The sequence below is a fragment of the Eucalyptus grandis genome, chromosome 3, assembly GCF_016545825.1.
Source record: "Eucalyptus grandis isolate ANBG69807.140 chromosome 3, ASM1654582v1, whole genome shotgun sequence".
Taxonomy (NCBI): Eukaryota; Viridiplantae; Streptophyta; class Magnoliopsida; order Myrtales; family Myrtaceae; genus Eucalyptus; species Eucalyptus grandis.
The window spans coordinates 47,662,951-47,687,161 of NC_052614.1; the positions used below are offsets into that span (position 1 = coordinate 47,662,951).

At 38.4% G+C, this 24,211-nt stretch overlaps 2 protein-coding genes across 6 annotated transcripts; both read right to left on the bottom strand.

The window, feature by feature from the left end:
- Positions 1–4,986: 4,986 nt before the first annotated feature.
- LOC104437517 (disease resistance protein RPV1-like) lies at positions 4,987–17,838 on the bottom strand. 5 transcript variants are annotated; one of them, XR_005549796.1, is made up of 8 exons: positions 17,305–17,838; positions 15,111–16,212; positions 14,654–14,932; positions 14,286–14,565; positions 12,721–13,685; positions 8,607–9,079; positions 7,097–7,125; positions 4,987–7,021 (listed from the first exon to the last, which is right to left on the bottom strand). XR_005549796.1 is itself a non-coding variant. In XM_039310084.1 (6 exons), the coding sequence occupies exons 2-6, from the start codon at positions 16,197–16,199 to the stop codon at positions 10,887–10,889; spliced, it is 2,685 nt and encodes an 894-aa protein (XP_039166018.1). In that variant the 5' UTR covers positions 16,200–16,212; positions 17,305–17,838; the 3' UTR covers positions 10,680–10,886. The 5 variants fall into 5 exon arrangements, 3 of the variants coding, with proteins under 3 accessions (XP_039166018.1, XP_039166017.1, XP_010048789.2); XR_005549795.1 differs by having other exon boundaries at positions 7,097–8,059; XM_039310084.1 differs by lacking the exons at positions 4,987–7,021; positions 7,097–7,125; positions 8,607–9,079 and adding an exon at positions 10,680–10,958.
- Positions 17,301–17,836, bottom strand: LOC104439789 (TMV resistance protein N-like). Its single transcript, XM_039309688.1, has 2 exons — positions 17,634–17,836; positions 17,301–17,544 (listed from the first exon to the last, which is right to left on the bottom strand). Exons 1-2 carry the CDS (start codon positions 17,834–17,836, stop codon positions 17,301–17,303), a joined length of 447 nt encoding a protein of 148 aa, XP_039165622.1.
- Positions 17,839–24,211: the final 6,373 nt, after the last annotated feature.

The following is a 24,211-nucleotide window of genomic DNA, read 5'->3' on the forward strand; positions in this document are numbered from 1 at the left end:
TGCGATACACAAAACTTTAGATGACCCATGGTCGGTCGCGGTCCCATTCCATTTGTAGTAGTATCATGAGGGCAATAAGAAATTGAAACCACTTCTGAATTCGCAACTGCTCGACCGGGTCCGATTAGATTTTTTAATCGTAAATGTCGCTAGAAGCAATGCATATTCTTAGTCATAAAACCCTAAAACCCAAATTGCACCGCGCTCTCGCCATCCGACGGCCCAAGACTCTTCGTGACGATCGAACGGCTGCTGGGCATGCTGCATGCAAAGCGCAAAATAATTGCGCGCCTGATTCCGTACATCAACAACAGTACGCGGGACGGGAGGCGCGGGGAAAAGGATCTCACCTCTGTAGGGGACTTTTTGACTTGACTTGCGTTTCTCTATTAATAAAGAAAACAGAAAAGACAATCAACCAGCATCCTCTTTGTTTAATGATGGAGGGAGCAGGTGAAGAAAAAGGAAAAGAGAAAAATCTTTTTCTTTTTATCTTCCTTTTTTTCCTTTTTATTCTTCCTTTCTTCCTCCTTCAGCCGTTCATCAGGCCTTGATGACCAAGCAAGCCTCCGGCAGTGTAAGGCGAGGTTAGAAGAGACAGAAAAAAAGGAATTTTTTTTTAAAAAAATTAAATATTTTTAAAAATTATTTACATCAACGTGAATTATATTATATAAGATGGCTGGTATCTCCATTGATGATTTTTTTTTATCAAAATTGATTGAATAGATTCAAGTGATTAAATGTGAAAATATTTATAATTTAATTAAAATAAATTTAATTTAATTTAAATTAACAAAAAACAATAAATTTGAGACACAGCCAACTCTATTGTGCTTGAACATTGCTGCGTTCCTGCCATCCAAAGGTCCAAGACTCTTCAAATCGAACCGCTACTATGCATGCTACACGGAAAGCGCAAATAATTGCACGTGGAATTCCCTGCAGCAGCTGTACGTGGGACAGGAGGTGTGTGGAAAAGAAGCTTTGTAGGACAGGTGCCTTCTTGACTTGACCTGCCTATTCTATTAACAAAGAAAAAGAAAATAATTGATTGAATTAATTAAATCAAATTTAATTTCTTTTGCAGGACATTACATGAAAGTACATTAATCTTGTAGGAACTTTCGAGTAATGATTTCTTTTATCGATTAAATTAATTTTTTTGTGTAACTGATGTAACGAAAGTTAAGAACACTTGTAACGAAGTGATTAATCAATCAATATTTTTTCATTATCAATTGAAATTTTTAGTGAATCAGACAACAGTTCCTTTTCAGTGAATCAAATAAATTTTATGTAATAAAGTTGAGAAATAAAAAGAAAAATAAAAGTTTCACTTAAAAGTAAAAAAAAAAAAAGTTGCCTCACTACTTTGAGAAACGTGGTTGGTTTAAAGTTTAAAGTTTAATCGCCATTGGATCCTTTTTACCGGCTTTTCTTGAGCCCAATCGACAAGCGAGCAGAACATTCAAGTATATCGCGCGCGTGGGCGTGTGCAAAAGTGGAGAACATAAAAAGTAGCGAGCAAAAGAGAGAGAGATGTCAGGTCACGGGGAGGAGGACGAAGGACAATTATAAAAAGTAGAGACCGACGGACACGGCAATGGCAATTTCACTGTTGTGCGATTCCTCCGCTAGCATCATCGGCCCCACAACTGACCAGGAACTCTAATTTTTCCTTTCTAAAGCTAATTTTTACTTTCCAACCCTAATTATGGCTTAGAAGCCCTAATTTTACCCTCCAATTGACAACTCAGATAAATATGACGAATTTGAGTGAGCGAGAGCAATAGAAATGACGAGCAATGACAAGTGACCGGGAGAGTTAGTGTGATGGTGAACCAGCGTTGAAGACATTCTAGCCCTATAGCCTTCCTTGTGTGCCACGTCATTTTTGCTTGGTTGGATTGACCAACATTGTTTATGTCATTTTTGCTTGGTTGGATTGACCCATTGTTTATGCTATCGCATTGGATCGATGTCGTTTTGCACATGCATGTGATATGGATTTTCTTTAAAAATATACCTACTCATTTTTTTTAAATGCCATATAATTATTTTAATTAGAAATTCTGGTTGAAGGTGCTTTTTTCTTTTGATCGAAGATAACTTTTATTCATTCATCTACTAGAGTTTCAAAGCTCAAGAGAACAAGATTCAAAGCATAACGCATCCCAAAGAGGTTAGGGGGCTTAGTAAGCCAATTAGAAGGGAAATTCACTATTCTGTGGGGTTTAGCAATTGAATCCATGACTTGACTGGCTTCTTGTGCGTAATGTGATTGAGGACGTTCTCCACTTGGGCATGGAGGTTCTTGCAATCTACAAATAAGCTTTGGATGACCCATGGGCTTTTTGAGATATCTTCAAGGCACTTATATGCAGATAAACTATCACTTAATAACTCTACCTTTTGATAAGTTCCTGTAAATTATTGTTTTTTATTTAATTTGACACTTAAGTAATATGACAAAAATTTTAACATTAAAGTGAGCATCGTATAAATTTTTTTGTACTTCTATTGTCATTCTGTCAAAAAATTAGTAATATGTGAAAGTGCTTTTTGCATATAAGAAATATTCTTTTTGAGCTTCACTGCTTTTAGGCGTCTGTGTTTTTCACCTATTAATATAGTTAAATAGCATCGATACATTATCTGTTTTTCATTCTTCGATTTTAATTTCTTCTTCAATTGGATAAGAGAGACTGAACCTGTAATGAATTCATTTGCACGTTAATTGATGAGCGGTGTTTTTCACTTTTGCAGGTAAAGACATGTATGGACGGCTAATTTCAGAGGACGAACTGAATGCCAAGATGCCAAACTGTCTAGGCAAAGGTTTTTCCTAAGAAAATATAATAAAATAAATTGATCTGAAACGGAATCATGAAACTCACAATGCACATTAAAAACACCATGTATTCTTTTGTATCTTTAGAATATATCTTAATACGTAATAGTTTTTCTGAAGAGAGTAATTTTCAAGAAAACTAATCACATAAATTTATGAATTAATTGTTAAGTAAAATTAAGGAAAACATTGAACTTAATCAGCTTTTGAACACAATTCTATAGTTAAAAACTTTTATCTTTATTGTACATATCACCGCCAAAGCTCTTTTCTGATAGCTGTGCACATGAAGAGATGATCGGAAGCAACAAAAACGAGCCCTATAAACCCCAATTACTTTCCCCATTACGAAATAGGTTTCAAACTTGCACACAAATCTATATAGTTGGTGTGGAAAATATATCCAAACTTGCAAAGTTAGACTATAATTAATATGTTCAATGCACTTTTATCGGTATGATGACATGATGGTAGATTCAAAAGTAGTAGCAGTGATCTCTTAAAGAGTTTGAATCTTCCTATTTCGGTGGAGTTGTTCTTGGTTCCCACGCGGGAATGAGCCAAGAGAGCTTGATATTTAGGTCCTTAGAACTCATGGCCACAAGTGAAATCCTTTCTCTGGCTTGCTTGCTATGACCAAGCAATTCATGAGCAACTTAACAGAAGTGCATGTTAGATGATGAAGACTGAGTAATATACAAAATGCGTTTAAGTTCAGCTTTTTGGAAGTTGCAGGCAACTTCTATTAAATATTGGCCAAGGGATGTTGACATAGATTACTGCTAATCAGACCACCTAAGCATTGGCTGAAAATGTATATCAATGCCAATTAGCTGCCTGTTGGTGCGTCGGTTGGTTTATCACATGCTGTCGATGGTTAAAGAAACTGTCATAAGCAAGCCAAATATTGGAAAATACTTTGTTAGTTGAACCATACGGAAATCAGTTTGTATTCCACCAGGAGATAAGACTTGCCTCTGACAAATGGATAATGAATCCCCAGTGCAGAGGAAAATCCTATGCAACATGAGTTTTTGTTTCTGGAGCACTTCTCCCTCATTTGCAGTTGCCTTTGAGGTTGATCAAGAGGTGTCTGAAAGTTATCCATCACTTAGCTCTTCAATCAATTAAAATGACGAGACTTGACTTGGTCTTTCCATCTCCATGATTTCTGAATTATCCTTCAAATGCCTTTTTTTTTTTTTGGGTTTCGAACTCAAAGAATTGCAGTTTTAAAGCTAGGAAAGTCATGGTTGCAGACACATTCCAATATGCTCACTAAGCATGCCTTGAACCTATCAGAAATGTTATTGGTGGAGCAAATTCATCAAGACCTGCAAAATTAGGTTGTGGTTGAATTCAATATACACTTCTTCAATCTGCGTGACACTACATCAATTGATCAAAATATAGACTATAGTGGTGAAATACTTTTGAGGGTTTGAGTCTGGCTGACTTGCCTGATTTGATTTTTCCAGGCGGAGTCCCTTCTCTGACATTGTCAAGGGGAGGCTCTCTGCTAATGTCATTGCCATGATCCAGAGAACTTTCAGATGGATGGAACTAAAGCTGAAGCTTGATGTTGGGCTCTTCAGCATCCCCTTCCACTTTAACCTCCTACATGAAAAATAAGATTTTCTCACTAGGATGAGAAAATGCAGATGTCATCAAACAAAGATTTATCTTAACATTGATTTTGCCTTTTTCACAAACAAGGGTACAGCAAACTCATGGCTCCTATTTGCAAGACATCATGAATCTATACAGTGGTGCATCATAATTCAGGAGTCCATGTAGTGTAAAATTTCCCCTTTTCTTCCTTCAAAGTCAGTTTACTTTTCCAAATTGAGTTCCTTCCTGTACGAAGCATATTATGACCTTCCATATCCCTCAGAATGTCCAGATGTGAAAATCTATAACCTTGAATTTCTTCCATTTAGGTGATTGAACTTGAATGTATTGATGAAAGAGGCAAAAGGAAAAGACAGTATTACTACAGGAATCTAAAATAAATGTGCATTATATGGAACAAGACATCTATCCTTACAGAGAGTGAGGAACTATAAATTTTTTCATTTAATCTACTATAATCAATTAGGTTAGTGTCAGAAATCCAGTCCATGAAAGTTCCATTTTCATGTCTGTATGAACAAATTTTGTAGATAAAGTCAATGAATGGAAGATTATGACCAAAGAGAGAAGACTAAAGAAAATGGAAAGGAAAGAACGATGCCATTGCCTATTATCAAATAGTCCATGGAGGAGGCATATCTTTTCAGTCTCCAATTCAGAGTTCTTGGTCTCTGATTTGGCTTCTGCTGTTACTTGAAGAACCACCTCTCCATAGTGCTCAAATAAGATGTTGTCTTTGTCTGGACTGGATTCAAGTAACTTCCCGCAGTTACTAAAACATAATTGGCATTCATCTGGTTTTTTGGGGAGCACACACCTGTCGGCCTTTCAGTGAATAACACCCGTAGAAACTCAACTCATCCGGAATCTCTAATTGGTTTAGTCCCTTGACAACCCTTAATCCAGAACACCTCCCGATGGCTAAATGGTGCAGATTCTTGTGTTTGGCAGACCGCCTTCCCTTTTCATAGCATGGCAATTGTAAAGAAGAAAGTACTCCAATGATTCCAACATACCGACAACTTGAATTTTGAGTATCTTTTCACAACTTACAAAACTGCATTCTTTAGCTTCTTTAGGGTGGTTGATTGAATGGGCACTCTCTCCCACAAAGGTCAACTCACTCGAAGACTATTTCACTGGGAATTTAGCATTTAACCTTTGTACAGACTGCCAATCCTTGATTGACAAGTACTGCAGTGATTTTATCACACCAGCTTTGAGCATTTTCACATCCGGGCTTGGATAACGTTCCTTAAACTTGACAGAATGAACAATCTCTCTAGGAGTTTACACCACTCCACAGTCATATTTGTTGACTGTGGAAGCTCTCATGGAGCTGTATTTCTTTCACTTGAGAGCCCTAAAGCACTAACATCGACAAACTTTTCAAGTTGGATGATAGTGATCTGGTCGAGTTGAAGTTATCAAGCCGCAACTCCAACATGGAAGACGGAAGCTGCAGGAGAGGCTGCAGGTCCAGACTGGACAAAGTAAGTTCTTCCATGAGAGAAAGTGAGCTTAACTCTGTAGGCGGTGCAAGGTTGTTCCAGAGGCACAGTTCCAACTTGTTCATTTTGGATAACCTCACAATCCACGATAAATCAGAAGTCTGCAGTAGATCTGATTTGTTTGTATATCTGGAGCCAGCAGAAACGAACAATTCCTCCAAATTAGTCAAGTTCAGGAGATTATGGACCAACAGTAGTGAGTGAGATTTGACACGTAAACAAATCAAGCTCGTGGAAGCTCTGGCAAATCTTGAATCTCGTGACATCTACTTAAGTCCATCTTTGGAGACTAGGAAGCATGATTATGCTAGGAAATGTGTCTATTCGTGTACCTGATTAGGTCAGGATTCTGAACAAAAGCAAGTTTCCAACTCATTAGGAATTTTGCCTTCCAATTCTTTACAGCGGTCACAGCATGTATCTCCTCAGGATTCTCCAACATACCAGTAGCACTAAGTAACTTCCGCCCTTTTCCAGTTGAGATAGGTGTCATCTTACACGAAAAACCAACACACTCAGTGATTTCAGCTTTCCGATGGAGATAGGAAACTCTCTAATCTTAGTGTTAATCAGAGAGAGAGAGACTCGAGCTTCATTAGCACACTTCTGGAAGTTCAGTGATTGACATTCTTGATACATGGAGAGTGCACAAACATTTTAATCTACAAATTGAATCAGGTAAGCTTGTAACTCTCATGTTTGGTAGATACAACTCTGTCAAAGATGCTAATTTCCCAATTTAGTCGGGAAGTTTGCTCCCCCTAAAGCAATCTGTCAAAGAGACATGCTTTAGTTTCACTAGCCCTCTGATTTCTTTAGGCCAAGACGCAAGCAGTTGTTTATATTCAGTCAATCAGGCACTTCAGTCTTCCAATTGAACAGTCAATTTCCCGTCAAGTTGCGCATCTTTCAAGAGTCAAAGTCTCTAACATCAAGCACTTAGAGAAGTCTGGAGTTTTGGAAATACCGAAACACTTTTTGAGAGCTAGAACCTTTAATCTGGTTGCCATCTATACACGATAATCTGTTTGAAGGGCAAAACCATCAGACATTGATATGAGGAGAAAATAAGAGTAGATGTGATAAACACGTGAGATACCTTGATTAAGCTCCACACCTATGAATCACCTGTAAAGTGATTGTCAGAAAGTTCAAGTAGAATATATTGGTTGAATGCATATTGACTGCCCCAAAAATTTGAGGAAGAGAATGCCAAGTAAAAGTAATCCATCTTATCTTTGGAAGACAATCCGAGAAGCCTCCGACTAAGGTTATGTTAGATAACTTTAGGAAACTTGAACTTCCAAACCTTTCAAGCTATTCATTTGTGATCAAGATGGGAGTATTATTCATCTAGATCAAATGGTTGAACCTTCTTACTTTGCCAACTATTTGCGAGTAAACTTTCATTGATCATTAACTATGTTCATTTTATCACATATAAAGAAATGTTTCTTGGTAGAAAACGAAATTCTCAATACTGGAATTTCTAATTTTCTACTTGCAAACTAGTAACTGTTCTTACTTTACCAATTTCGTTCTTAATATTTCGAGGATCTGTTTGCTTATCCAGGGTCCTCAAACTTTCTATACGAACAATTTCCCTTCTAAATATATCTTAGTTAGTCATGCATCCATAATTTATTAGTATTTAATATATTTATCAAGGACATCCTAATAGGTGTATGTATACATAAGCTATTTCTCTGGTCATCCTCATGCCATCATTAGAATAAGTAATTCTTCTTGTTGCTCTAGAATTAACTATGTCCAATAGTAATTTCTTTTGCAACTTGACTAAGCCATCCTTCATCGACACTTTTTGAATATCTTCAAGGAGCTGCATCGCTTTCCAAAGTGTGAACATAGTTGGTTGAAGATGACCTTGGCTGGTGCCGTTTTTCCTATTCCACCCATTCCATGAATTCTGATGAGATGCACATCACCAGAATTGATGTCTTGCAACTTCATGACTTCTAACTGATCAGTGAGTCCAACTAAAAATGCTCAGTCACAAGTTTACGCTTTATTTTCAACAACCAATTTGATAAGTTGTCTCTGGCTGTCAAAAAGAAAACCCTTCTGTTTCATTAATGACAAAAAAACGGTAATAAAATTTCAGGATGGAAATAGATTTTTAAAAAAACTATATGCAAATAATCTGATTAGAGTTCAAGCCGGATGCAATGTTTTTTCGTTTTTCCTGCAACTTTCTGGATTTGTGATTTGAATATGTTTAGATAAATAAATATATCGGTCTTTTAATCATTTTTTCACAGAAAATCACATAATTGCAGCACAAGACAAAGCAATATTGATCATGTAGAACAACTCTATATAAGGAAAAACATCACTGAGACGGAATTAACAATGGTTAATCATTGGTATTCTCCAAACATGAAAGTTAAAAGAGTAATGAAATCCTCAGAATCTGGTACTAGGACTTCTTTGAAAATATTAAAGAAAGTACAGTTGTTTCCTCTGAAAATGTATTTTCATGATCGAGTAAAACTTCTATTAAAAAATGAAAATAAAACCAAACAGTGACATGAGATTGTGTTCTTCTTTCCCCCCCAAATAAAAAAATGAGTTTAAGGAACGGAGTTTACCCTTTATCCCTCTGCAGGTTCCATCCCTTGATTTCATTCGCCTGCACAAGAGCCTTCCGCGACGCCTTCACTTCAGGGAACTTCTTCTCGTGTTCGAAGAGGGCATCACTATACAACGATGTATTAAGCTTGATATCAGCAGGTTCCATATCAGAAAAGCTCAAGGAGGCGCCATTTATTAGTAGCATAAATTCGAGAAAAGATAAGTTTGTAGGGTATGGAGTTGTTGATAGCCCGAAGCAGCTCTCTACCAATCACTTCCCTTACACGGAGTTCATCTTCATATCTGAAGACACGAATGCTTGCATCCACCAAGGCGTGATAGATGGAGCCGGTGAATCCATAAGGAGTGTTGGTTCCTCTAAAACTCAAGAACACTTGATATTCACCTCCCGGTGCACCACCATGCTTGTTCCAGCCCCTAGGCTTGCCATGGGAGCTTATTTTACCATCTCCCCCTCTCTCTGATGTCCCTGTAGAAAAATTATGGGTGTGTATATCTAAGCTTAGAGCCAGAGATTCTAAATATATGCAGCCAAGTGAAAGTCACCATTATAATAGTCGAAGCATTAATGCAGACAAACTTGTTTGGTTTGCTTAATCAAGATTATAATATTACTGATTTTCCAGCAGTAAACAATATTTTAAGACCGGCGTTGGCAGCACAGCAACCGTTCAAGGGGTTCATCGGTGATTATGCTCGTGTTCAGGGAAAGTGGTTTATACATAGAGTCGACGACTTAGAATAAAGTGGTCGGTCTTTGAAAATTGTAATGACTCCTTGGAAGACCATGAACTTTAAAGGCAGTTAGTGCTTTTCAAGAATCCAATGAGGAGACGGTAAGGCCTGTGTCTCAGTCATTCGCTTCTTTCCCATGCGACCTTGTCCTTTTGTCTCCGGTGTCGTCAATTTCTATGAGTTTCTTCACATGAGGAGGAGGTATAATATAACTTGAGTATCATAGATCTTGCAAGAGCGAACTAAATTCTGCTTTTGGCAAAAGATGAAAAGAAATATTTTTGGCTGGGAGTTCGACGTTGAGGAAAAAATTACTGTCATCAAAAATATATTTGTATCCTTGAATCTGCTCATCTATGTACTAGATACAAGATGATGCCTACTAAAATTCAACATTTTAGAACTACCGGAAGTGCAGGAATTGAGTCTGCACTTATTTTTTCCTGGTGGACTAGGGTAGGAGGTGAAGTCTCTTCTATGGCATCCAAAATGGAATTACAAGGGCAGGCTCATGTTCTTAAGAAAATTATGATGAATGAATCAAAGGCAAAACTCATGTTGGGTTATGTAGGTGGGTTTTCGTTACTACACATGCGAGAACACTCAATTAGTGAGCTATTCCGCACTATTTAAAGGGTGGCTGAGGTGTGAATGTGATGATTGATTTCATGTTGGATAAAAATTGGGCTCATAAATTGACGAGTTGGAGTCATTGAGTGAAATTCAGCCCACCTAGGAATTTCAAGAGTTCAAATTTGAGCTCCCATTGTGATCTCCCATCACAAGATGTCGAACAGCTGAGACTGAACACTCATCGACATTATGAGCTTGGAACCCCCATTTGACTCAACACACGAGTATCAATGACGAGAGGAAAGACAACAAATCCACCTTAGTCAAAAGCAGATCAGATTTCAGGAGAAAGACTGATAAAACTGAAGACGCCCCCCATCTCCTTAACTATTGCGCTTCTACATGTGTCATGTGCCATCAGTCATGTGCTTGTAATTCCGAATAGAAACTTGATTTTAAGAAATCGACACTCAGTAATTAGTCATTAATTTCATTGAGTGCAAAGCATTGGCCTTACTTGCAGTATGTAACTAGCATGTTGAAGCTTGAATCTAATCATAACAAGCCCAAAGGCTGAGCGACTCTAATGATATTACTTTCAGACGCTTGACACTGGATGAAGGAAAAATTGACTGGGAAAAATAAGTCACGAAACTGGTTATGAGTTTTCAAAATCAAAGGTAGTGAACAGAAACATGACCAGTGGAACGAACTTTGGTATCTGCAATGGCAAAATGTACCTTTAGAGTATGACAAAGTCATTTACCAAAGTATTCTTTCAATATATGGATGGACTTACAATTTCAGTATTTCAGACACATATTAGAGCACATTGAAAACAGAAGCAAAACAAAATTGAAGCTTCCATGGACTCCTCATGAAGGGCTACACTACGGGACCTACTACACTAATAATAAAAAGGAATAGATACTTAAACCAATGGAGAATGGAACCAGTGAGATGATTCCTCATCCTCCTCGGAGCAATGACTGTATCTCCTTGAGATATAAGAGACAGCATAGGAATCTATACCATGGATGCTGCAACAAATAAATTATAAGAAATAAGTAACAGTCTATGGTTTTACCGTCATACATAAAGAAAAATGGGGTTGTGGAAGTTTTGCATAAATCTAAGCATAAGCAACATTGGAGAATTTTTGCGTTCACATCCCAGGTAATTAGAATTGTTAGATAATTTATTTTGGTAACTGCTTAAATTAAATTCCTCTGAAAAGACACAAAAGATTGGTGTTAGCACATTCACACTAATGTAGCATAAATGCTATTAAGAGATTCTAAGAGCTAAACATTTTCTCTGGGTCCTTAAACTTAAAACCTTAAAAGAAGGCATCCAATAGAAGCCTGCTTTCAAAGGCCAGGTCCTTAGAGTGTCAGAAAAATCTTGAGAAACACAATTTGTGATCAAAGAAGTAGTGACAGCCAATAGTTGCACATAAAAAGCTTGTAACAAATGAAGCACAATTATCTCTTAGCATCCTCAGATTGTCAGTTCTATGAAAACAAGCCCAAATCTTTTACTTCACTGCTTGAGGAATTGTCCTTCAGTGAGAAGCCTGTGTCAAATTAGTTTATCAGCACTTCTTTGCTTCGAACACTAATAGGTGGTTTTAACTAAACCCAACAGAGGAGATGGCAAAAATATAATAAACTCTAAATGGGATTTTCTGTTCAGATTGGTGTGCAAGCGCTTATTCGACTGCAAATGAGGTTACAGAGTCAGCTGTTGTTTCAAAAGGATTCTACCTTCCTCAAAATGTTGTCTCTAATTCAGCAGTACGCAAATGAGGCTACAGACAAATGACTAGCAGAATTAGTTGTCAACTGGAGACTCTCCCTCTATAATCAAATTTGAATGGTCAGAGTTTCGCCTTGGGCTGGTGGGTTGGCGGGTTAAACTTGTGGGGCAGTTTCCCTGAAATGACGCTGGTGATTGCCATGGATTTATGTTAGCTCTATCGTTACTTCTTCCTCTGTACGAGCAGAATCATGGGTTTCCCATTTTCATTTTTTTCATATGGTAGGAACAACAGACTGCAAAGTTGATTCAACATGCCTACTAGACCTTCCTTCAAACAATTAGCAAGTCAGAAGCAGGGCAGATGCGAAAGCAATCCATCTGCAGATTGATTAGCTAACCTTGCTTCTAATCAATATGTCCATTTTAAAAAATAAATTAACTTTTCTGAAATGATAAAGACATAATATCACATTTGTCTAAAGAAATGCATTGAGAAATGAAGGTTCTTCATACTTTAATTTTTATTGACAACAGTTTCTTTACAGTTGGATTTCTGTGGCTCATTAAATATAGCTGAGACATCCTATTAATTATGTAGTACATATGATATCCCCATTCATGAAACGTAAAGTAATTTGTGTGTGGTAAGAGTGAATAGATTGTCATGGTAAACTAATGTCTCTATGTTGTCCAAAAAAAGGTAATGTCTTACAAACAGAATGCGAGATGAAATTGTTTTATTTTACGTGCACCACAACATGGTACAAGTGTCTTGATTTTCCTATTACAGTTATTCTCCGATTACCCACCACAGCACACGAGAAATGGTATCAGTTAAACACCCAATAAACATAACAGTTAAAAGTAAAGTACCTTAACCAACAATTGATATCAGAACACAAAAAATGCTCTCTTAAGTGTTACCAGAGTAAAATACTCTACAGAAAAATAAATATGATACGTGGAAGAAATGACAGGTATAGGGGAAAGGGCGAGTTGCACTTGCAACGAAGAAACATAAGCCAGGAAGAGAAGGTGCACCTGGTTTGGTCCAAGAAGAATCCTCTCTCTGTAGAGATTGAATAAGATGCACTCAATTTTACGTGGACAAATCTCACTTACTGAACCACTGCAATCCCAAATTAACATCTCGCATTCATCTGGAATTTTTGCACTCGATACATCAATCCACCTTTCCAATGATCCATAACCACCAACAAGCAATTTACACAAGCACTCCAAATGAGCGAGGCCCTCAACAGCTTGAAGAGCACCGCATTCTCTCATACTTAACAACTTGAGGTTCTTCAAGTTTGATAAACCACCTAATCTTTCCATAGCCAGACACCCATCCACAGAAAATATCTCCAATAATTCCAGAATACCGACAACTTGAATCTCAACTAGCTTTGGGCATTCTACAACACTGAATTCTTTGAGCTTCTTAAAGGCGCTTGATAGAAGGGACAATCTCCCCTCACAAAATGTTAGCTCATCACATCCTTGCTCCGGCAGAAAACTTAAACTTTCAAAAGATTCACACCTCTCAATACCCAATCTCTCAAGCGATTCCAAAACTCCTGGAAAATGAATCTCAACTAGCTTTGGGCAACCAATAACAGAAATTTCATTTATGTTTGATGGAAAGGATAGCCTCTCTAGGAGTTCACAGTCCAAGACAGTCAAACTTGCCAATTGATGAAGCCCATCAAGATGAATTTCCATCATCTCTGATCGTGAGAGTCTGAAAGTTGACAAGTTTCTCAAGCTGGACATGGGTAATTCTGCTGAGTTGAAACTGTGGACTCGTAAGTTCAACAGAGATGATGGCAGCTCCTTGAGGGATTGCAGGTCTAGTCCATACAAATTAAGTTTTTCCAGAAAAGAAAGGGAGCCCAGTTCTGTAGGCGGTGCAGGGATATTTAACAGGCATAAGTTCAATTCATTCAATTTGGATAAACTCCGTAACCATCGCATGTCACAAGGTTGTCTTATGCTTGTTGTGCCTGAAACCATAGATGCATCAGAGAGGACCAATGTAACCAAGTTAGTAAGGTTTGAGAGATCAGGGACAAATCGCAGAGAACGGGATTCCAGAGCTAGATTGGTCAAACTAGAGGGAAGCTCTGGCAATTCTTGAATCTCATTACACACATATAAGTTCAGCATTTGCAGGAGAGGAAGCATGACAATTGTCCTTGGCACGCTAACTATTCTAGTATAACTCAAATCTAAGATTCTCAGCATGGACAACTCTCCAATTTCGGTAGGGATTTCACCTTCCAATTCACAACGACAGGCATGTAGCTCTTCAAGATTCTTCAATGTTCCAAGAGCACGAGGAAACTTATTTATTGGGTTAAAACCCACCCGTATCACTTTTAACATTTTTAGATTTCCGATTGATTCAGGTAATTCAATGATTTCTGCAGATGACAAATCCAACTCGAGCAATAATGCCCAGTTAAGAATAGGTTTTGGGAGTTCCTTTATCTTTGTGAAATTTATGGACAGAAACTCAAGTTTCGGCAGCCCTCCAACAGAATTTGGAAGTTCATTAATCGAGGTATTCGAAATGTCAAAAGTTAATAGGCATCTTAGCTTACCAATAGACTCAGGGAGTTTCCTCAGCCCAAAACAGGTCTTTAAAGAGAAGCGCTTAAGAGTCACCAGCCCTCCAATTTCATCAGGCAACTCTTTGAGGTAGCGGCAGCTAATATCCAAATCAACCAGGCACTTTAACATCCCAATGGAGCAGTCAATTGTCATCAAATTATCACATGACTGAAGAGTCAACCTCTCTAAAGTAGAACATCCAGAGAAGTTTGGAGTTCTTGTTATGCTAGGACAATCTTGAAGAGATAGAACTTTCAATTTGCATGCCATCTGCCAAAATAAATGAAGCTTCCAAATGACAAGTCATCTAATGATTTTGAGAAGAGACAATTAGAGTAGAAGTAAACATATAGCATACCTTGATTAGGCTCCATACATCCAAATCATTGAAGTGATTGTTAAAAAGTTTAAGAACAACTACATTCTGTAGATACATATTGGCCACCCTAATATCTGGAGGAGGAGAATCCCAAGATAACCATCTTAGCTTTGTACAGCAATTCACAAAGTCCCCAACAAAGGTTCCATTGCATAATTTAAGAAACCTTAATTGTGGGAACCTTTCAAACTCGTCATTTGCAAGTAAGATCTGAGTATGCCTTCCATCTAGATCAAGTCCTTGAACATGTCCCTTCCTCTGCCCATAAAGACTTAGGATGATGAGTAGAAGTTTTGTTGACAAATGACTATTCTGTTTCACAGCTTAAATAAAAGGAACAGGGGAAAGAAAGAAAGCTACTAAGCGGACAAGTGAATTTCTAATAACAGGGAATATAATTTTTCATTTCCAAAGGTACTAGTTATTCTCACTTTACCTCTTTTGACCTTATGACATCGAGTATCTCTTCTTTGATCCATAACCTGCTACGCTTCTCAGGCTCTATCGGATTTTCTTGACGAACAATTTCCCTTCCAAGGTCTCTTAACTGATCATGCATCCAAAGTTTATTGTTCTTTAATATCTTTATCAAGGACATATTGATAAGGACTTTGATCCCACTTTGTGGGAAAAATCTACAGTCCGTCCACATGTAAATGGGATCGGTAATATCCTCACTAACAAAAAAGCATGCAATATCAAGAAAAATATGCCGTTGAAACTCATCAAGGACATCGAAGCTTATCTTCAACTTCTTTTGGACCTCCTCCTCTGGTATGCTTCTTAGCTTTTCCAATGTCTCTATCCATATTACTTCCTCTTTACAGTAAAGTAATGAGCCTATAACTTCAAGAGCCAGAGGAAGTCCTCCCGTGACATGGACAATTTCTGTTGAAAGGTGGTTGTTATCATCTGGCGGTGAGTCTCCACAGAATGCATGCCGACTGAAAAGCTGAAGTGCATCCTTAGAATTCATCTCCCGCATTTCATAAGCTAGAATTTCATACTTAAATTCCCTAATCTGCATCAAACTTCTATTCCTTGTTGTGATAATTATTCTAGTTCCTGAATATAAAGAACTTCCAATCAATTTCTCGATTTGTTCGCTCTTATCCACGTCATCAAGAATAATCAGAGCCTTCTTATTGCAAAGTGTTTCTTTGATCCTCTTCATTCCATAACCAACGTCATCAATTTTGCCTATAACTCTAGAATTAACAATGTCGGATATTAATTTGGCTTGCAGCTTGACTAACCCATCCTTCTTTGACTCTTCTCGGATATCATTAAGGAAACTTCTGCAGTTTCCAAATTCAGAAGACAGTTGATTGAAGATGACCTTGGCAAGGGTTGTTTTACCTATACCACCCATCCCATGAATCCCAACAAGCCGTACACCACCAGCGTGGATGTCTAATGATTTTTTTATGGCTGCTACTCGGTCATCCATTCCAATTAGATGTTCAGTCACATATCTGTGTTTAGTCTTGAGCTCATCCAACACCTCCTCGACAACCAGTTTCATAAGCTCTCCTTGGCTGTCAACAAGAAAACATGTTTTTTAGTGAGAAAGAATGATATATGCAAGTTCTTGTAACCTACAAGCATGTGTATGACAGGACCGAATGCAATCGGATTTTAACATTATGTGTCTCTGATGAGGATTCGAGGAAGAAGTCTGAATATGATACTGGCAATCTTAACCAACAAATAAACAAGAAAATAAATAGACAGAGGGAGAAATTGCTATCATTTCTCCCTCTGTGGTATGGCCATCGGCCAGCATCCACAGGCAAATGAACATAGAATTCATTATCAAATTCAGAGTATGCGAGTAAAAGAACTCACGATACCTTAATACATATGAACTCTCTGTAATAACAAAGAGAACTTTCATATCAGAAATCAAAAAAGGAATACAAAATTAGTTCGACTAGGCCCTCCGCTTTCATCACTAAACTCATGACAATATCCCATCGGGTTGCCTAAAAATTTATCGGACAGGGTAGGCCTTGTCATTCCTTACTAATCTTTAAATGGTCCAATTAAACCGAGTACAGGTTGAGATATGTCCCTAAAGCAACACCAACCCCGCTTTGGAGTGACATTATTGTATCAGGGGAACTATAACCAAATGGAAATTTGTTACTCTTGCTGATCCTACAAAGGAACCGAGACGTATGAGACAAATCAGCAAGCTTACAGAACCCACCAAAACTAGTTTCACAACCTCCTGTAACTTTATAATTGCAAAAACAATGTGTAAGACCAGATGGTGGTTTCCTTTGTTAATTGAGCTGAAGAACTGTAGGTCCGGAGTCAAGTGCAGGTCAGTGTCCTTCATTGAACTTGCGAAATTAGGATGGCTTATACATTCATAAATGCATAACACAACTTCCCGGGACATAATTTGACAATGCAAGATAACTCATAAGACTCGGAATCAAACCAAAGAGCAAATTCGCCAAATGTCAATGTTTCTTAAGAGAAAGTTTGAATTAACAATATGGGATAAGACAAGAACGAAACTTCATTCCTTTAGACATCCCATTTGCACACACATGGAGATTAGTCTATGAATTCATCATAGAGATGATGCAAAAGAAAGTTAAAGGATCTGCAGAGTTTACCCTCCAAAATTTTTCAAGCTCCATCCTTTAATTTTACCAACCTCTACAAGAGCCTCTCGCCACGCGTTCACTTCATCGGGAAATTTCTTCTGATGCCCCACCAAAGCATCGCTGTACAGAGAGGTCTTAAGCTTCACATCGTCGGGTTCGACGTCGAAGAAAATGGGCAGTATCTTCTTGCTCCCCTTCGATCTAGACGTGTCCTCCACGATCCGCGCAAGCTCGCGGAGGCACCATTTGCTGGAAGCATACCAACTGGAGAAGATGGGAATGTACAGCCTGGAGTCGTCGATCGCCCGCAGAAGCGCTCCCCCGATCGTCTCGCCGACGCGGAGCTCGTCGCGTCTCTGAAGACGCGGACCCCGGCGTCGACCAAGGCGTGGTAGAGGGTGTCGGTGAACCCGCCGCGAGTGTCGAGCCCTCGGAAGCTCAGGAACGCCTGGAAGCCGGCTCCTAGCGCGGTGGCGCCGCCGCTCGTTCCGGCCGCCGAGGTGGGCATCGGAGGTTCTTGGTCAACAGCCACAGACGTCATCAGTATTCGGCCCCTCTCTCCTATCTCTCTCCTTGTTGTCACCCAACGAGAGGATGGTGGGTTCGCTTGCCCACGCTCGGAGCTGACACGAGCTTCGACAAAATCAAGGGAAAGCTGAAACCAACAGGGCTTCTCTTCTTCGTACAAGCTACCGGACAGGAAGCGAAAGTCTTCTTCTGTCACTTTCTTGTCTTTGCCATGGCCAGAGGCAGAGAATCCCAGTTTAATGACGTGTGCTTTGCTTACGAGCTAACGACTAAAGAAAGTGGACCAAAATTCCCGAGTCCTTACGACTAAAATTGAAAGAGTCACCTTGTTTGGCAATACGACTGATTTGGATTGATTTTATCGTTCATCTTGTATCAAACTTAAATTCTGTTATTTAAGTTTCGTTTAATTTGTAAATAATTAATGATTTGAAAAATAACTTTTTCTAACACAATTGCTCGTATATCTTAAAATTTTCTAAAATGGAGGAATTATGGTATCTAACAAAACAAAACAAAAAAGAACTTTTTGATCCATTTGATCAATTATTTGATAATCATTAACCCGGTTTTAGTATTTATCATTGGTATCGATATCAATCCAATGCTCAATATTGTTGTCTCGAAGATAAAAATTGAAAAATTCTCCAAGTTTACAAAAAAAAAAAATGAATGAAAATATCCATGAAATTATTTAGATATAAGTTATTGGCGATAACAAAAATATTTTCATTGACTAATTATTTCAAATGATACAAGTAATTATTTTTAAAAATAATTTCAAATCATTTATTTCCATAAAGAATCTAATTAGATCTTTAATCGAAGCTAAAAAGAAAGAAACACAAATATTTTCCCAACGCTAATTAAGAACCTTTTGCTTGCGTAGCAAAAGAGACGTTAATATCATTGTACAAGATTTTGATTTTGTCTTCTTCTTTTTTTACAAGGCAATTTTTGAATTCGGCTACCCCAAATTGTGAAGAAAGCCACACTAGGAACTAACCATAGGGGTCAACCATCGGGATATATACAATTCAGATTATATCTATAGCCCTACTAGGAAAGAAATATATTTCAAGTGCCAAAACTTATTATGAATAAATACATAAGTGCCAAAATTTCCAAGAGGTACAATTAGGTGTCACTTTTAAAAAAAAAAATTAGATAGTTGAGTGCCAACTCTGGCGAGACTTGCTGGAAATCCGATGTGGCATTATTCTATTTATAAAACTGTTTATGTGACTTGCCGGAATGTCCATTCAATAACAAAATGACGCCGTTTTATCCTAAATTTTGATTTTTAATACAAATACTAATTAAATGAAATTAAAAATACTATTTTTTTAATAATAAAAAAAAGGAAATCAATGAAGGTCTCCACGACCCTCGTTGTCATCACCCCACCGTCCTCCCCGAAAGGGTTTAGTAACGGTGGGGCGAGCCGACAATGATGGCCGACCTTAGGTGAAGCCCTGCATGCCCTTGCCTAGATCTTTTAAGTATGGGGAAGGGGAAGAAAGCTTTGTCTATGTGGCGTACAAGAATATCCACTTGGTAATCATTGTCCCAAAACAACATCATTTTGCCCCCAAATTTGATTTTTAATATAAATTAAACTAAATTGAAAAGCCATTTTTTAAAAAGGAAATCGGGAGGGCCTCCACAACACTTGCCACCCTCGCCCCACCCTCGCTAGAAAGGGCTAGCAATGTTAGGGAAATCCCTTATGATGTTTTGAAGATGACAAAATAAATCAAAGGCTACTAACATGTTTGATGGTTGAGTAATAGACCATGAAGATGTTAGAACGTGTAGATGATATTATCAAAGTCAAAGACGACCCAGAAGACTGAACGGAACACATGTCCAAAATATATTACAAGATTTCCCGGACTTCGTGTCAAAGTCGAAGACCGCTAGACTCAAGACTCAAAGTCTCGAAGACCGCGGACTTTAGTGTCAAAGTCATTTTTACATCGTAAGTCGATCATTCCGACAAATTCCGGACCGAACGTGAATGATGAACCGGAAGAGCCGAGACTCTATCTTTGAAGTTCGAACCGTCGTGACCCTTGAAGCTAAATCTGTTTAGAAGCGAGATATGTTCAGACCCATTGTAAAGTCTGATTTCAGTTGTAAAGTCTATTGCTCTCGGACTTTACATCCGGACCTCGTAACGTAACTCAAGCCCAATCATATAATGGCTAGTGATCGGTTTGGATTCCACATCAAGATTGATTTGATTGACTCAATCTAATTGATTGACAATTGGATGTTGAAGACAAGATCTTTCTATACGAAGAAGCTTTACTTATGGAAACCAAGATTTCGTTTGTATGGGCGATCGGAATCAATTTGGGATTCTACCTTTGTCACTCAACGGCTACCAAATCTTCTAGATACGGAGAGCTGTCCAATGGGTATATTGGAAGACGATTCTCCGGATACTTGTCCAACGGGTAGTTTGGAAGTGGAGGAGTATTTAAGGAGATGAAGGACCGATGAGCAAGTAAGAGACGGAGCGTAGAATTTATAATTCCAAAGTCGAGCGACTTTCGATCATATACTTGTCTCTTGAGAGCTTAAACGTTTGTAATCGTGAGAGAAATACCAAAAGAGTGACTTAGTGAGATAGTGTGATCTACTACTAAGTGTTTGCACTCAGTTGTAATCTCTTGTTGATTGCATAGTGGAATCCAGCCAAGAAGGTGTTAGCGTGGGAGAGTGGACGTAGGCTTGGATTAAGCCGAACCACTATAAATCTTGTGTTCTTATTCTCTTCCCTAACTCATTTATTTTGTTCATACTAGCACTCTCAGGTTGATGGTCGATCGGGGTTGCCAAGCCCTGGCCAGTGCTTGGCAATCATAGCCGATTACAAAGCAAGGCCCTGCACAATTGAAATCATGGAAGAGGGCCCAACGCTAATTGTGATCGAACTACCATTGCCGGAAGAAAATGAAGTGATACTTTTAGAGTCTCCTCCTAAGTTTGATGCTAAAGTAGTACCCTGGACTACGAAACGAATGAAGTGGATGTTGTCACTCATTTAGGTCGCTACTACGCACCTATCAGAGGAATTGAAAAGGAAGTCATGAATGAGGAAGATGCGAAACAGTTCCCAACCATGGTAAAAACAAGTGAGTTCAATGTAATAAACCAATTACAAAAAATGTTGGCCCAAATCTCCTTGCTAGAGCTATTTAAGTCCTCAAAAAAGCACAAGAACACCTTGTTGAAGGTCCTTAACGAGGTGCACATTCCAAAAAAATCAACGACACCCAATTAGAGGAATTCGTGGGGACCATCTTGTTGAAAGATTAGATTTCCTTCGCTGACGAAGACTTCCCTATGATGGTCATAACCATATAAAGGCACTACATATTTCTACGAAACATGATGGTACTATTGTCTCTAGAGCATTAATTGATAACGGTTTACGCTGAATATATGCTCATTGGCTATGCTCCACCACCTAGGTGTTGAGATGGAGAGAATTTGCAATGCTAAGTCAACCGTTTACAAGTTCAATGGGATGAGAAAGGAAGTGATTGGAGAAATCGAGTTGAAATTACTGATTGGTCCTATGCTATTCCCGGTACTATTTTAGGTTTTAGATATATCAAGTGCCTTCAATTTCCTATTAAGGAGGATTCATACTGTGGTTGCTATCCCCTCTAGCCTCCATTGGAAGGTACGGTTTGTGGCCAATGGTAGGCTTATTACTGTGCACAAGGAAAAAGACTTCAAGGTCTACGATGAAACAATCATCTCGGATGTGGAGCCTAAATGCAAAGGGGAATCAAACTTTCGGATCCTTGAGCTACTGTCTACAATCCATATTCCCATAAGCTCTTTTATGGGTACTCTTGAATTATCCAATTCATCTCTAGTGGTTGGAAAGATTATGCGGGCAAATGGTACAACTCCGTAGATGACCTTGGGCTGTATGGACAAGGGATTTGAAAGCCCATGAAAGCTCAAAGAGACTCGAAGAGAAGAGACTGGAGCATGGACAGAGAGCATGGAGCGCGAGGGCTAAAAGTTATTGTTTCCATCAAATAAAAAATTTAAAAAATCCTAATTTATTTAGGCTGTCAGTGTCATCTTAAAGGTTAGGGAGGGTCCATGTAACACTCTTTCGGAATTCTCCACGTGGCCACAAAGGATATTGGCAGTGTGCTTTTAAAGATAGGGACAAGGCAGATTAGGAAAAATGAAATGTCACAAAATCACTATGGTGTTAATGAAGAATTTTGGAATAAAAAAGATCTTATCAAATATGACCAATCTGCTCGCGTTAAACAAAAATGAGCTAAATCAAGGCAAATTTGTGACTACATCATAGAGAGATTGAAGCAAAGAAGAATATGACGAGATACGCAAGTGATAAAGAAAAGCAAAAGGTGCTCAATTATGCAACTACTGCATTTTTGTTCGATCATTCTTTCATAGTTTTGCAATGCCTTTCAATTTTAGCTTCAACTTTTGAGCATTATTTATTTATAATTTTAAATCCATTTTCAATTCCAATGTTATTTATATCTCAAGTACGTTAGTTTCAAGTCTCCCATTTCATTTACCTTTAGGTTCTGCACCACTTTGATCTCCTTTGGTTTTCTTGCCCAAAGCTCTTGCTTTCCATCTAATTTCCCCCTCTCCCACTTTTATTTCTGATTAACTTTATTCCTCTTGATGTTTAAATCGATTTTCATCCATTCCATTCACACTTTATTCAAATATATGGGGCACCTCAAGATCGAAGGTATCTTATCACATCACTTTTTTTTTTTCATAATTCTTCATAGCAATTCAATTTTACCAAGCATTACTCGAAACAACTAGCTAATCTCCAATGTCCTAGTCGCAAGACCCAAGCGATCAACTCTTGGTTTGTGTAGCCCCAACAATCGCCTAATTTTGACATTATGATGTCACAGCCGACAAAGACTCAATGGCCCTTGTCGGCACACAAGCGGCGCACCAGCATCGCCACCTGCCCTTGCAGCCTTCCCTTTCTTCTCTCTCTCTCTTTTATTTTATTTTTCTCTCAGGGAATTACATATAAATACCAACTTGTCCAGTCAATATCAATGTGGCAGCAATGTGTCAATCCATGCCAGCATTTAGTTTTCATTTTAACGATGAACTTGAACAAAAATAAAACATATACTTTAAGGATCCAGTTGCAAGGAAAAATTCAGAAACCCCTTTACCAAAAAAAAAAAAAATTCAGAAACCCGATTAAACAAGTTGGAAAAGTTTAAGGGCCTACAGTGAAATCAAGAAAGATTGTGGTTATATTCGGGTCCCTTCTTCACCATCGCTTACAATGGGAATCTCTTCATCCTGAGAACTCGTGGATGAAAGAAATTGAAGTCAGAGCTCAGTATCGGGCTCGAGAGAAGTCACAATCGGAGGTGAGCTATTATCGTCAGAGCTGTCTCTATCCACCTCCAGATCTTACCCTTCATCGTCCGTTCCATCTTCATCCTACAAGAAATGCAAATTTTATGTAGTGAACCATAACTAATCTATATCATACTTGCTTGTATTATTTGGCTTTCCATGTTTTGAGTTTTTCCTGACATATTCAACGAAGAACAGTAATATTATGCGAATGTGGAATAAGTAAACAAGTTAGATCTTTTAGTCTTCAAGACCAGACTAGTTACGTTATTATAGAGGATAACAAAAAAAGGGCAAGGGCTATGCTACTACTTATGAAGAAGAAAAAGGATACCTCGTCTGATGTCTCTAACGGGAGCGACTCTGTAGGAGAGTTTGCTGTTGTGACAGTCATGTCCTTGTAATCCCTATAAGGAAGGCCCTCGACATTAGGATAGCCACGGCTTTGTAATTTCCGACACTTCCTAATTGTTATTAGGCATTCATCAGGAAACTTGTTCAGAGGGAGTGCTTGCTTAGGGGTGATACATTATGGAAAAGATTGTTGATGGTGATACATTATGGATGATACATTATGGATGCATGACCAGCTTGATCGTTAATGGTGATACATTATTAGGCATTCATCAGGCAACTTGATTGATTCAATCAAATCCTTTCACTAACTCTATTCAATTATACTAATGAAAAATGCTGACTCATTTTATTTTATTACTTTTTAAAGACACGTGACGACCATACAATACCTAGCAAGCGCCATGCCAGATAAATATTCAAAATTTTATTAAACACAAACCCCCACCAAGGCTGGCAAGGGGCCGTTGCTGGTAGCTGCTACCACTAGAAAGGACTAATGGAGGTCGCCAGAGCCTCAAATATGGTCAGCGACTTGTCCGGGCCCTGAGCGAGGCCTCGTCAGCCCGCGGAGAGGGCCTGCTAGCACATGCCAGGAGGCATGACCCTTTCCCCAAATTTA

What these genes read in the sequence shown, in the direction of transcription:
- LOC104437517 (XM_039310083.1), bottom strand. Translation starts at nt 16,199, where the DNA reads ATGAAACTGGTTGTCGAGGAGGTGTTGGATGAGCTCAAGACTAAACAC. An exon ending in ATGTATGGAGCCTAATCAAG is followed by an intron (nt 14,566 to 14,653) that starts GTATGCTATATG and finishes TTATTTTGGCAG; the next exon opens with ATGGCATGCAAATTGAAAGT. An exon ending in GAAACTCCCTGAGTCTATTG is followed by an intron (nt 13,686 to 14,285) that starts GTAAGCTAAGAT and finishes CTATGGTTTCAG; the next exon opens with GCACAACAAGCATAAGACAA.
- LOC104439789 (XM_039309688.1), bottom strand. Translation starts at nt 17,836, where the DNA reads ATGACGTCTGTGGCTGTTGACCAAGAACCTCCGATGCCCACCTCGGCG. An exon ending in AGAGACGCGACGAGCTCCGC is followed by an intron (nt 17,545 to 17,633) that starts GTCGGCGAGACG and finishes GTATGCTTCCAG; the next exon opens with CAAATGGTGCCTCCGCGAGC.